Source organism: Pseudoliparis swirei, chromosome 10 (genome assembly GCF_029220125.1).
Source record: "Pseudoliparis swirei isolate HS2019 ecotype Mariana Trench chromosome 10, NWPU_hadal_v1, whole genome shotgun sequence".
NCBI lineage: Eukaryota > Metazoa > Chordata > Actinopteri > Perciformes > Liparidae > Pseudoliparis > Pseudoliparis swirei.
Window position 1 is genome coordinate 6,220,533 of NC_079397.1, and position 15,039 is coordinate 6,235,571.

The following is a 15,039-nucleotide window of genomic DNA, read 5'->3' on the forward strand; positions in this document are numbered from 1 at the left end:
GGCCTTTATGAGGTGGGGGGGGGGGGGGGGGGGAATAGTTTAGTATTCTTGAAACCAAATCCGATGGTGAAAAAAAAAGTCACAGAAATTTAATAAATGGCGACATTGCGTGAAACATGATTAGAGTTATTAACCTGAACGCTGGTCATTCTAAATCTTACAATGAAAAACAACTGCCCTTCACAATGGTGGCTGGCAGAGGCGTTAAAAAAAGAAGAAGTTTAGACCTGCAGAATATTGACTAAGACACTTTATCCAATTAACTATTCTACCAGATGTTGAATGCGTATCATACCCCAATAAATTATAGTTATCAAAGAAAGTTATTTTGCATAATTACTTTAACCCTCCTGTCGCCTTAGGGTCATTTTGACCCGATTAAATATTTAACCCTCCTGTCGCCTTAGAGTCATTTTGACCCGATTCAATGTTTCACCCTCCTGTTACCTTTATATTTACTAACATATTTTACCCTTTGGGTTCAATTTGACGCCAGCAATTAAAACCTCCAGAAAATTATTAGAATTAATATTGTTTTCCAAGTTTAAGTGTGAGGCACTTTATGTTTGTTTGTTGACTACCGAAAGAACACCGACATTAAACATTGAATGGGGTCAAATTAATCCTAAGGCGACACGAGGGTGTAATATTGATTCGGGTCAAATTGACCCTAAGGCAACACAAGGGTTAAATCAGTCAGAATCTGTTGACTTTTTCCAACTCCTTTTGACTTCCTATGATATTCGTCCAAAAATCTATTTAAACGCAGCTCAACTATTTGAGCAGAGCAGTGCATTCTGGGAGTCGCGACAACATGTCCGCTGCACCCCTGAGCCCGCTCACTTCGGCATTATCCTGTGGCCCCGGCTCCGAGGCTCGACGTGTGTTGACAGAGCGCGGGGCAGCTGCAAGGCCCATTGCTATGTGGTAAATGCGTGCTGAAATAGCCAAATTAATGGAAGGGGCTCAAGTCCAAACCAGGGTTCAATACCGGGCTACATTTTAGTGGTATGAGCTGTCACCCACTCAGGCAGACATCAATATTTACTGCTGCCATGGCACAGCGACAGGCACGAAAGAAAAGAGGGGGTGGCAGCCATTTTGGTTCCTCTCACTTCCAAGAGGGATGATGGCCCCAGACAGCTTGGGGGAATCTCAACCCGCTTAGTGGCCCAGTGGTCCACCACCTTGGGACCGGTGGTTCTTAGAAAGAGGCCAGAGCAAGATAACCCATATACTGGGAGTGATGGTCACCACACAGTGGAAAGTCTGGCCTATAAATATACACACATATAAAAAACTAGATTGGGCACTCGGTGGAGCGCATACCTTCGCATATCAAAAGATTGGGCATTGAATTATGAACATTTTGGCATTAGTTGCATGCCAATTGGATATAAATTGACCGCGCTATGGTAAAAAGAAGATGTTGACCTTTTCATGACCTTGACCATGACCTTTGACCCGATCGATCCCAAAATCTAATCAAATGGTCCCCGGATAATAACCAATCATCCCACCAAATTTCATGCGATTCGGTTTACAACTTTTTTACTTATGCGAATAACACGCATACAAATAAATAAATAAATAAATAAATACACGGCGATCAAAACATTACCTTCCGCATTTTCAATGCGAAGGTAAAAATCAACTGCTTAGTATTAGGCCCAAAAAATAAATGGCGGTGTTGTGCTTCCAGTATTCAATTTCAATCTAATATGTACGGTAGAAAAGTAGGTTGTTTAGAAAAGTATAAAGCCTATGTGAAAATATGAATTCCCAATTTTCTTTTGTGGCTGAATTGAATAAAATGGAGAATGTTTGAAATGGTAGGGTAGCTATTTATGGATCCTCGCACATGGATATAAAAGGTAAGGCCTGTTGCCTTAAATCGTATTTCTCTTGACTTGCAGATTCACGGCCCCGTCACCGTTCGCTTCCTCTGACGAGACACTTTTTGTGCCGTTGCCGTGGCGACTGCTCTTCTGTATACCTTTTTTTGTTTTTCGCGCCCCTCTCGGCATCCTCCGCCTGCCGGGTTTAGCGGATATTCTCCTTCTGCTCGGGGAAACTTCAATTAACCGGCAACACTTTTTCAACCACCGCCAGGCCTATTATGGTCAAGCCGAGACGCCGCGGCCGGCCAGGAACGGCATCTCCTCCCCTGTAAATCTGAGAGCGTTTGTCTCCTGCTTACGGGGCTGTGACTCGACAAGGTCGAGGGGTCGCGCCTCCAGGTGATGTGTTTCCATAAGGCCGCCGAGAGGAAATGCACATATATGGTGTGGTCTTTATTTATTGCCAGCGGCTCCTCGCACTGGATGAGTGCAGCCTCTCCTCCTCCTGTAAGCTCTGCACCTCTCCTGAAGCACCGAGGCTCGCCGCGTCCTCCTCTTTTAGAGAGATGTGGGATTCAAGCGTCTCAGATCTTTTAAGTACATTACGATTCTAATAAGAATAAGAGTCACGGCGTGATTACGTAAGGTCTTCGTTCCCTGAAAACTACCCAAAGCTGTCACCGGGACCATCTGGACGTTGTCACATGAACTTGACAGTTAGCAACACCAACGCATTGTTTCCTTTGCAGACGGTGACCCATAATACAAACACGGGTTTATCTGAGAGCTTATCATCCGGCCCGGGGTCCCCACACTGCGCTTCCTCCGTCTGCCTGACTCGGGGGTAGATATGGACCCCGTTGGTCCACAGCGACTTCCCTTTGCGTTTATCTGTTGGCTAATGAACTCCTCGGACTTGTCACGCATGAACTGAAAGAGGAAGAGCACGGAAAAGAGAGTGTGCGGTCTAGATAAAGGGCCGATCGGGGCGTTGGAATGGGTCTTCACATCATGACTCGTCACATTTGTCGCTCCGATAGCGAGAGGGAAAAGGTCCAGAGGTGGATTCAGAGGTTTTAATGCTAATATTGTGGTATTTACGACGGATCGAAGGACTCGCGTGAAACGGTTACACGTGTAGAGTTTTGGTTCGTTCTCAACGCTCTCGAAGACCTCTTTCCCCACCGCGGCAGCTGTTTTTTTATTTTTTAGAAACAAAACTCTGATGGACTTTTATTCATCGGGTGGCCAGAAAAAAAGACTACAATTGAATGCTGATGTTGCTCTGTGCCATTAGCTCTATGTATACAGTATACAGCGTGGGAAATACACGAGGGCAAAGGGCAAAACTGCCTCTAAGAAATATAATTTTGCCCCTGATATCACTAGGAGAGGGACATAAAAATGCCCCTATAATTTCGATAATTTAATCGTGTTTTGTTTTTTGTTCTTAATCTGTAGACTACTGCCTTATTATTGCCATTTTTCTCACAATTGCTCATATACTGTAAGTCTAAATAAGTATATTTATTATTTTTGAACAACGGTTAAATGTTATTTTACACAAGTTTCAAAAAGTGCCCCCAATTTCTTTTTAAATGCCCCTGGATTTCAGTCAGTGAGGGCAAAAATTACCCCCTAAAAAATAGGTACATTTCCTACCCTGACAGTAGATACATCAATGTGTCTCTAGCTTAGTCCACTGCCCCCAAGTGACCCAAAACATGAATTTACTTTATTTTCAAAATAGTTACAGGCCCGTGCTGTGTACCCCACTGCATGTGGCCCGCGGCCTCGATGGCCGTTCACTTTCCCTCTGACAATAAAAGAATCCAGGTGCCATTTGCCCCGTGGCCACCGCTGTAAACACCAGTCCCACTGCAGTAAAGGTCAGGCATAGGTAGGAGGCGCTGCACACATGACTCACGCTACTGTATACAGATTCTCAAGATGATATCTATTGTGAGCTGCTTCCCTCCTTTAAGGGTAAGACGGGGGCGTCGAAGCCATCACTTTTTGGTTTGCAGGGTGTGTGTGTGTGTGTGTGTGTGTGTGCGCGAGATCCTCGTCAAGAGTCCCTCTCAAGGCTTTGGCCCTCCTATCATTCTGGTAAATCAATCTGGCCTCAAAGACTATTTGTCTTTTGTCAACTGCACATCCACGGTGCATCTCCAGAAAAGCACAGAGTGGACTGTTCGCCGCCGGTTCACCGCCCACAAACTGCACGGTCCAATTTGGTCGGATCAACATTGTCCAACATTGTGGTCAGATGAAAGGCGGCCTCTTGTGTACGACTGCGGTTTGATATTTGATGTCCAAAAAGCTCCCCACTTCCCTTTTCCCATGCTCATGTCCCATTCCCATACCCCGACCCTGCGCCCCTGAGCCCCTCAGCTCCACGCGGCGCTGAACAACATGACCTCTGATGTTTGGCTCGCCACAGGCCAGAACATTTGTTTTCTAGACACCGAGGTGCACGGAGTTTGTGTGGTTTGGGGTCGGCCTGCTATGGAGGAGAAATCAACGATCTGCTCTGATTTCTGCCAGACAGCATCTGGTTGATTATATAACTGTGCCACCAGCTGAAATGGCAATGATGTCACACTTAAAAGTGTTTTGGAAATTGTGCCCGCCAGAGGGCGGTGTTGTGCAGAGATGCTGAAAAGTGGACGAGGAGGAGACTCAAATATTATCCACTGGGAACTTCACAGTTGATATGATTTATAAAATGGTTGGATTATATTATACCTTTTTATTTTTAAACAACCGTGGCAATTAAAATCTATATTTATATAGCTAGTTAAAATTAATATTTGGCTCCACCAGATCCTGTTGAGTAAATTAGTTATTATCGTATAATGTCCTTATCAAAATAGCTCCTGAGCTGTTTGCATGATAATTTTTAGAAGCATCCATGTAAATAAACTAAGATTCCTACTGAAGTCATAACTCAGAGACCATATGATTCATTAAAACATGTATTTCATTAAAAGAATTCAATGTGACAATAGGAATAACCTTGTTTTTAATCTTTTTAACTGCTTGGTCTTACTTTGGTTCAGCGGCTGAAGCTTCATCCACCACATTTATATTGGAATGTTATCATATTGCTGTATCAGTGACACTTTTACTATTTTCTATATGAAACACTAATCAGAAATGAGAACAGATTTGACCAGCAGGGGGCAGCAGACGTTCATCATCCTCCGCCAAGAGATTCCAGGTGTAATGAGGCCTGGAGCCTCCAGCCTGCAGCAGAGATGAGCAGCTCCTTTCTCTCTGACAGACACACATGGTGGTTCTGAGATTACGTGATACAGAAATATGAACTTCACCAGCCCAGCTGGACGACACGAGCATTCAAGGCCCGGGTTCAAATCCCACCCGTGACCCTGTTGACCCCTTTTCCACAATCTCTTCGTCAATCTCTCCAATGAGGCCAAACATTCTACCTTTTATAATAAATAAAAAAACAATAAAGACAACTGACGCTAGATAACTGACACAGTTGTTCATTTAGTGAGTTTGAATCAGTCAAATAATCTAATTGTCATTTTTCAAGCACACTTGAACTCAAGCCTGTAAAGATTGTCTGCTTCCTTTGTCTCATGTGGAATTAAATTAATCATCCGTGTGATGTTTTGGATGCTGATCATAAAATAAGCTATTTTAAAATGCCAGTTTGAAAGAAACTAACAGGTATATTCCCGTGTTTTTATTTACATTTCTAACGTGGGATGGTCACAGCTTAATATATGCAGCTCCAGTGTGAGGACAGACACTTTCCTTAATCACAGATAGATAGATAGATAGATATATACTTTATTAATCCCCAAGGGGAAATTTGTCGTGACAGTAGCAGCAACACACAAGAGTAAAAACAAAACACAAGAAACAGGGATGAAAGATATAGAAGTATACAAGTAAAATAAAAGTAAAATACAAACAAAATATATATGTAAATATACAGGACTGTCTCAGAAAATTAGAATATTGTGATAAAGTTCTTTATTTTCTGTAATGCAATTAAAAAAACAAAAATGTCATGCATTCTGGATTCATTACAAATCAACTGAAATATTGCAAGCCTTTTATTCTTTTAATATTGCTGATTATGGCTTACAGCTTAAGAAAACTCTAAAATCCTATCTCATAAAATTTGAATATTTCCTCAGACTAAGTTAAAAAAAAGATTTATAACAGCAAAACAAAATCAAACATTTGAAAATGTGTTTCCAGGTGTTTCGAGTTAATTAGACGATTCAAGTGATTTGTTTAATACCCTACTAGTATACTTTTTCATGATATTCTAATATTTAGAGATAGGATATTTGAGTTTTCTTAAGCTGTAAGCCATAATCAGCAATATTAAAAGAATAAAAGGCTTGCAATATTTCAGTTGATTTGTAATGAATCCAGAATGCATGACATTTTTGTTTTTTTAATTGCATTACAGAAAATAAAGAACTTTATCACAATATTCTAATTTTCTGAGACAGTCCTGTACAACACACATGCATACACAACACACAACAACACTGACAAATCAAATACACAAAATATTAAATATAGACAGAGTGCAAAAAGCAAAGTGTGTGTATGAGTGCAGAGCAAATGAAATGAAATGTGTGTGTATGTGTGTAGTGCAACCAAATGAGATGTGTGAAGTGCAGATCAACATAGTGTAAGTATTCAGTTATTATTGTAGTTATTGCACTATGATCTGGCAAGAGGTGAACTGTTATAGAGCCTCATAGCCGTCGGCAGGAATGTTCTCCTGTATCTGTCCAGACAATTAATTATATTATTGATTTCAGGGGATAATACTCTGCAGTCTGCAGCTTCACGGAACTTAAACATGGACTTAGACACAAAGTAAGACGATTTTCTTTTTAAAAGTTGAATTTTATTAACTGTGGTACAGAAAACAAACAACAACAACATCCCACATTTTATATAAACCTTTTCAAAAGTACATATCAGTCATTTTCCATTGTGCATTAATGGGCGAATGAAAATCTTTGGACACATATTCACTTTTGAGTTCAGCACCTTTGGTTCCCTCTCAGGTTCTAACAGCCAACACAGCGATACTGTAATGACTACAGTACATCAACATGGAACAAACATGGCCACTAAATCAACAGAACAAGTATTCCACTGGCAGACAACAAGTAAAAGTATAGAACAACAAATTATTCATGATGATACAACACAAACTCAAAGCTCCTCACGCAGACGTTTGTTGGTTTCTTTTTTTTTGCAACTTTAAAATCCCAGTTGTTGTTTTTTGTATTTTTTACCTGTAAAGCAATACAAGTGGATACAAAAAAAAGAAAAAAATACATAAAGTAAGTTATCTGGATGATAAAGATACAAAAAGGGAGAACAATCAAAAAGATGAATTCAGTGGGAAAAGGGCTACCTTGTGTTTTTCATTTTTTTCTTCCCACGGTAGTTATTGTTTAAATAAAATTAGGTTCCTTAGAATTTAGCACTGATAAATTATTTGTTCTCCATAAGGAATCTCATGTGCTACTTTTCTAAATATAACAGCGTTTTCCACTCTTTATAAAGCTTACTGTGGTTTTGATCTTTCCCTTCTCTGGACTCCCTTCACAATAAAAGTCTGACCACGGACACGTTTCCCCACGTCGGGATCACCGTGAGCTCCAGAAACGGATCGCTGTAACAACGGGGTTCTGGGTTTGAAGCTGAAAAATACTCACAGCAAAGCACATTTAAGAGCATCTATGATAAAGGATGCAGGTCACATTAAATGTGTCCTGCATGGCGCCTTCACTGCTCAATGTAGTGAGAAAAAAATTCATTTGCAATACAATGAAGGCAAGTCAAACTATTGTGTTTCAAAAAGACAACCTTTGGTTTTAATTGGAGGGGACGGAGTCCCGAGTGGGGTCCTGTGGAGGGTTTGCTGCCGGTGCGCCGCTCCGGAACATCAGCTTCTTGATGATCTCCGCGTAGAAAGGTCCATACACAACCTTGTTGTAGTTAACCAGGGAGATGAACTTCGCTCCCAGCGACGCCAGCTCCGGCTTGATGGCCGTCAGGCCGGCTGGCACCTGTTCAAGTTTGACCTGGGGTTTAGGATCACAGATGAGTTCCGCGAAGAACTGCCGCACCCGATCCTCTGCGCGGAAACAGAAACCAGGAAGAGAAAAAGAGGTAAGAAAATGAGAACCAATCCTCACGTTTGAGGAAGAAAAAAAACAGTCCCTCCAGCTCCCGCCGTCTTACCAACGAGAGTGCGGATGGGATTGTCCTTCTGGGTGATGCTGCGGATCTGGCCCGTGAGCGTGGCCTGCAGCGCCGGGCTCAGGGCGGGGTAGCCCCTCTCCGTTAGAGACTTGTTGACCTCACAGCAGATCTGAGCACTCACGCTCTCGAGGGCCTCTTCCAGGTTGAAGTCCCTGCAGGTGGAAGGAGACAGGAGGTCCTGGTTTGAGGGCCTGTGTCGATGTGACTCGTGGATGTAAAGGGAGAGATCTGGTGTTTTGAAGTAGGGGTCGTATGAGTTACCGCCAGAATATATGTTCAGCCCCCGGACCGCCGACAGCAGTATAGATACATTTCCCTTTCAGTTACAAGCTGTAAAATATTCTTAAAATTTAGGGTATGCTGACATTAAATTACTTTTTTGGGTGAGCCCTCTTTTTGTGCGGTGTGTGAAAACACATTCGGCGTCATTGCTTTGGTTCCATGCTGGTCTCCAAGCTGTGGGCGTGCTGACCGCCATCTTTAGTTCATACACTGACTATGGATGAGCACCTCACACAAACCCACTTGAAAACACCGGGACCATCCCTTAAAAAGGTGGATTTAAATAAAAAAAGTGTTTAAAGTCAACTGACGGGCTGTGCATCCCATCCAGCAGCACACTAATCATCCTCTTCAGGCGGTCAGACCAGGAGGGCAGGCCCTGGATGGGCCCTCCGACGGTGCTGTAGATAATGAGCAGCACCTCGTTGACCGCCTGGACCTGATGGAGCTGCCATTGAATCTGCCGCAGACGCATCTCATCGGTCATCCAGGTCTGCACAGGAAGAGATTCGGGGACAGTTTTCACATTTTGGGAAATATGTTGTCTTCTGGAGGAACAGCTAGCCTGGCTCTGTCTTAAAAAATTTTTTTTAAATATACCTACCAGCATCACTTCTGAAGCTCACTATTTGGTTCCCTCACTATCTTATGTTAAGACTCACTGCTTCCAATAAGAACAATAATATTTGACTATGCATATTACAATAAAATATACAAAGAGGTATTAGAATCTCTTTCTCTCAGTGACGTGGACACATTCGAGACCCACTCACCTCGGGCAGTGGGCTCTTGTCGTAGTCCCACGTCAGGATGCGGAGGAAGGCCACGTTGAGCACCTGGAAGGGTCCGGGCATCAGCCGCTGGCCTTTTCCCTGACCATCAGTCGGTCCTTTGGTGATGGAGGTCGACATCTCCTCGAGGGTTGACTTGATCCACGAGGTGGTGTGCTTCAAAGCGCCTGAAGAAGTTTACCGCAGTAATACCGATTGAGGAGTTTGCTCTCGATACTATTTTTCTTTCACGAGAATGCATATTTTGGGACTACGTGGCGTCGGAAATGATAAAACATGTACGTTATTAAAAAGCTTTAGGGAAAACTGTCCTTGTTCACTCACTGGGGGTTTTGTCCAGGATGTTCTGAAACGTCGCCCGCTCATATTCTACACCCTGCCTCTGCAGGACAGGCCTCAGATTATCTATTTTAAAGTTGACGAAGTCAGCCTTCATCAGGTCCAGCACGCGGAAGATCCCCCTGGGTTGTCAAAAATAACATTAAATAAAAATTAAAAACTGTGACTTATAAAATAGCTTAATAATTCACAAACAAATCAAAACAAATGGTTTTCAAAGGCTTTAAATCCCATCGGGGTTCGTACTTAAACAGTGCCACTATGTTATCTGGGCTTTCGCGGAGCTTCTTGACTTCCTCATCCCTGACCGGCGCACACATCTTGCCCATGGTGGTGATGATGTAGGAGGCGAGCCCCTGAATGTCGACAGCGTCGTTGTCAGCCTGCTGACGAATCAGATCCATGTTCAGCACCTCCGTGATCTGAGTCCGCATCCGATTGGCTCCCGGATTGAGGAATGACAGTAGGATCTGTCCAAATAGGAACAAATAACAGCCGGTATTATTTATCACTCAATGAGTCAGCGATGTTGCCGAATGTGGAGGTGACGGGGACGAAGAGAAGCAGACACAAAAAAAGGAGCCTGAGAATGGGAGCGAGGAGGTAATTCCTGCAGATGGCGAGACGCTGTGAACATCACCGAGTGCGCGCTGACCTCTCTGATCTCCTCCAATAATCTGATGGCTTCCCCGTACTCGGGCGGGTCGTCGTTCAGCTCGGACTCCAGGATGTCCCAGAAGGCCTTGTGGATATTATCTCTAACTAGCTTCCATAAACTAAAAAAAGAAGAAGAAAAAAAAGAAATGGAAGATTTTAGTTTACCTCGAGTTTGTAATCCGTCAGAAAAAATGCCCGTTTATAAATTGGGCTTTTGGTGTCGATAGTGCACACGGTACTAAACAGCTGACAGCATCGAAAGATGAATAAATAAAGAATCCCTACTTGCGTTGTATTGCAGCCAGTATCTTATCCGCTACTGTCCCTGTCTTCACTCAAGTCAGAACTTTCTTGACTTTGCCCTCATCTGTCCTCTCCCCTCTCGTCTTCAGTTCAGTGTTATACTCAAAGGTCAACTGAGGCGGACAGGCGGTGACCTACGCGCTGCCCATCTGTTCTCTTCACTGTAAAATGTAATCCAGATTCACATCCATTACATATATTGGAGTTTGGTGCTGAAATCTTTTCTTCCATGAGGTTTACACATACCTTCGCCAATACTGTGATCCTCTTTATTCTATAGGAAGCATAGATACAATAAGCAGTTCTGGCTAAACACCAATTTATTCCAGATTTAAGGATGAATCTCTGGGATTAGAGCTAATAATGGAGTCTGAATACTGCGACGCAGCGGCAAGTTTATACGATTTAAGAAGTAAATACTTGGAGTTTGGAATCAAAGCTGGTGTTATTCAACTCGTGCACTTTAATATTCTTTTGTACAGCCCATACCTGACCAACTGATGTTTAACCCTCCTGTTACCTTCACATTAACTATTTTACCCTCGGGGTCAATTTGACCCCAGCAATTAAAACCTCCAGAAAATTATTAGAATTAATATTGTTTTCCAAGTTTAAGTGTGAGGTACTTTATGTTTGTTTGTTGACTACCTAAATAGCCCTTTAAATAAATAAAAAAGTTGATATTTCTTATATGTTTGACAGTGAAAAACAGCCTGGGGTCAAATTGACCCCAAAGAACACCGACATTAAACATTGAATGGGGTCAAATTGACCCGAAAGGTAACAGGAGGGTTAAATACATTGATAATCCACAAAACATGACCGGGGTGTGAAGGCTGTTTTTCGTAGTATACCTGTCCTGAGGGAGGCTGTCTGGTTCCAGATGGAAGTCGCGGTTCACAATGATCTCGTGGGCAATGCTGAGATTAGACAGGTCTCTGGTGGACTCCATGACTTCATCCAGGGTTAAGGTTTTGGGTGGGCTTGCTGTGAGAACCAAATATTTAGCTGGAAACAAAAGAAGTGGGCACGTGAAATCAACCAATGAAACAGGGTTGGTAATATATACATATAATATATATATATATATTTGGTTTTCCCTTTCTCTGGCTTGTAGTAATGTGCAGAGGCATTTTTACCAATGTCTTGAAATGTAAAAAACAAAAATAGCATCATAGAGATTTCTTCTCAAAGTGGAGTCCGAGTCAGAAACCAGACAAACTGAGAAAACCATGGACACAAAAAAATGACACGGGGAGGTGGGACAACTCACAGGAGGGCGTGCAATGTTTGCTGGAGCCGTCGCTCGTGAAGCTTTCGCGGGAGCAGTCCGCGTCGCTGGTCGACGTCATGCTGTCACAACGCTCCGATGACGACTCCGCGTCGCTGCCTTGCTCCTCGCCGCTGGACGTGGAGGTCGGTCGCTCGTCGTTTAGAGGCATCTCGGCTCGCAGCTGCACCTGAGGAGTTGGTTACAACCCGTAAGCTCGTCGGCTATGGCTTCAGGAACAACTGGATTTCTCTTGAACAGAAACACCGGGCACAGGTTTAGAATTGAAGTGGAAAGAGAATAAAACTATTAAAACAAATAAAAGTGCCCCACTGTTGCACTTAATGACTTTTTTCATGACCACAGATTCTGAAGTGAACCCTCCAGGTGGTGTAAATGACCACCAACATTGCTTTGCCTTTAGAAACTGAAACATATTCACGATCTGGTCATTTTCAAGATGTACATCTTCAATGGGATACAAATGGCTTGAGGTTGAGATCGAAAGACGGAATATGTTAGAAAGTACTGAGCCATTTCCTAAGACTAATGCATTGTTGGTTTTTGGTTGGTTCAAACTGACGGTGCATAAAGTAATTCTTTGGAAAAACATTTTCAGTGCGTGTTTACTGGACAACATTATCCAAAGTCTGGACACAAACAGAAAAAAACTATTTCCAAAACTAGGTTTAAACAAATAGGCATATTGGCCAAGATGAACTGGGTCTCTAAGGAAACATGGGACAACAGACATCCATTACTAGGTTTGAACAAAAGCTGATTGAGAGTGTAAACCTATGGATATGCATATGTTTCTTATTCGAACAGGCCTATTTTTAAATTAACCTAATTGTGGAAATAGGTTATTATGTGTGTGTGTGTGTGTCCAGACTTTGGATAAGGTTGCCCACCTCTGTGGTCGGCCTATCTGAGATGAATGGGGTCTCCAGGGCAACATGGGACAATAGAGGGCTTCTCAATTGCCAAAACGATCCCGTTACAGCTTTCCCTACACAAACAGCCTGTCTTTTAACGAAATATAAACACATACGAGCTAAATCCATCTGAGGGAATAAAAAAAAAATCAAACTTTAACTACTGTGGAAGTTGTGTTTGTGTTCTTATCACACATACTTGGCCAAAGAAAAGTAGCAATAAAATGCCTTTTCTAATATTATCTGCGCTGGCAGTGACCCTTGGGTGTTCCTTCCTGTCCCCGGACTCAGTTATCTGCTTCTAAAAATGAATGCACACTCCCTCGCTACTCATTCGGTTTAAAGATAGCTCAAAGGGTGAGGGTGGGTGTGTGACGTCCATGTACCCCTGCTGTGTCCGCTGCTCATCCATTACATCATCTGCTAGACTTGACAGCTAGGCCACCGCAAGGCAGCAGGGCAATTTTCAGAGATTATCTAGAGTGCTGGGAGCAGTACAGTGCAGAAAACTGATTTCGGATTATAGGTCATCTGCTGCTTCATTATAGGAAATCCTCTTGAAATAGTCTAAATACTGGGTCAATTCAAATGCATTATGCAATAACATGAAGATAAAAAGATAAACATTTGCCATATGTATGGACATGCAAGTTAACATTGTTTTTAAATAAACAATGTACATGTGTTGGACTGGTTTTAAGCAGTCGGTTCATTGTAGACCGTAAAATAGAGCACTGGAATGCAATGTGCTGGTAATACAGCTGTTTTTAATAAATACAATACGATATCCGAATAATCTACAAAATGTTACAGTCTCCTTTGCAGAAACAAAGTCTTCTGGGTCCCAGATTTGTCTGCAGTATATTGTAAACAAAGCAGTGGATCAAGGAGGCGGGGCTAACCACACGGGGGGACTCCCTATTGGCTGCAGCTCCCCGTCTGTCACCGTGACATGGAAAATCTTTGGTTGCAAGTGGGAGAAAAAAACCAAAAATAATACCCACACACGCGTAAGAAGTGGGTACACGTGATCTTAGCAGCGGACAACAACAAGAACTTCATGCACATTTAATATAGTTCGTCGCGTTTCCATACCAAAGTCAGAAGCCAAACAAAAGCTGCAGTCAGATGAAATACATTTCCACATACGAAGATAAGCTCGTCACCTCTGTGGAGGCTACATTACAGCAGGGTTTACACGACGGTCTTTGTAAAAGACACGACGATCTGGCTGGAACACAACAGCCATAACCTATATAAGTAAAGCAGGAAACTAGTCATGTGTTAAAGTAACGTCAGTCGTATTTAGCTTCGACCTTCGACGACTGTACCGAAGTTTCGCTCCACAACGAAGCCAAACGCAAAGTCAAAATGAACGTAAAGTTGTACAACAAAAACAAGCCAAGTGAGTGACCATTTTAATTAGAAACTAACCCGAACAAATTTCAACCTTTACCTCATTCAAGTCTCTGGGAAAGGGAGACTGATACCCAAAATAGCTCAACTGTATAGTGAAGATCCGTTGTCGTTTTGTGAGGCTGGTCTCCCTGTTTAAAGGTCTTTAGTTACCCCAACTGACGTTGAGGACTTTTGGGCGAAACCATTTCGTACATGGGGGTCGATCAACGGCCAGTAAAAACGCAAAGAGAATGTTTGCGATTCAAGATTTGCGTGTCTTTTATTAAAAGACACGTTTTAAATTTCCATATGTTTTAACTAAATGTACACGTCGAGTTTGGAGAGAGAAACGTGATGCGATGTTCTACATTGTGTCACCCTGGGTGGAAATGGTACGCTCCACTCTGTTTCACGTGGGACGACTCTGTTTACACGGTTGTGACCTCAGTCTGTTTACAGCTGTGTATGTCTGTGTATATCATAACCATTTACTTGTTTTTAATAATAATACGAACATGAAAAACATTTAATTATTTGATAGACAACACAATTCCTGTCTCTTTCATCAAGTACACATAGTGCTACTTCTTTAATCTTTAGCACGTTTCATACAGTACAGCATAGTTGCCTTGATCATAAAGTGCAGGTACCAGTACAGGTACCAGTATAGATACAGTCAGTATGCCATATTTTGCCAATGCTTAATACAGAGCTATTTTTTGGATTGAATATTGTGCACTGTTATTATTACATGTAGAAACATGTTAACCCCTTTGCATCAAACCGCTTATGGTCCTAATGCAGCCGGGGTGACGTGTGTCTCCCACTATCGCCTGTTGAAGCATAGTTTTCACAGTCCAAGGAACGTATTTGGATGCAACCCTTATGTATTTCTTTTCGGGAGGAATGTCGTCTAACCACGTGGTTACTTCACTAATGTGAGG

The 15,039-nt window shown here is 42.5% G+C and overlaps 1 protein-coding gene across 1 annotated transcript; it reads right to left on the reverse strand.

Moving 5' to 3' along the window:
* Positions 1–6,266: 6,266 nt before the first annotated feature.
* Positions 6,267–14,257, reverse strand: tcp11l2 (t-complex 11, testis-specific-like 2). The gene is made up of 10 exons (XM_056425303.1): positions 14,154–14,257; positions 11,766–11,952; positions 11,347–11,500; positions 10,188–10,308; positions 9,779–10,002; positions 9,518–9,654; positions 9,176–9,360; positions 8,714–8,895; positions 8,100–8,272; positions 6,267–7,992 (listed from the first exon to the last, which is right to left on the reverse strand). Exons 2-10 carry the CDS (start codon positions 11,932–11,934, stop codon positions 7,730–7,732), a joined length of 1,608 nt encoding a protein of 535 aa, XP_056281278.1. The 5' UTR covers positions 11,935–11,952; positions 14,154–14,257; the 3' UTR covers positions 6,267–7,729.
* Between the last annotated feature and the right edge of the window lie 782 nt (positions 14,258–15,039).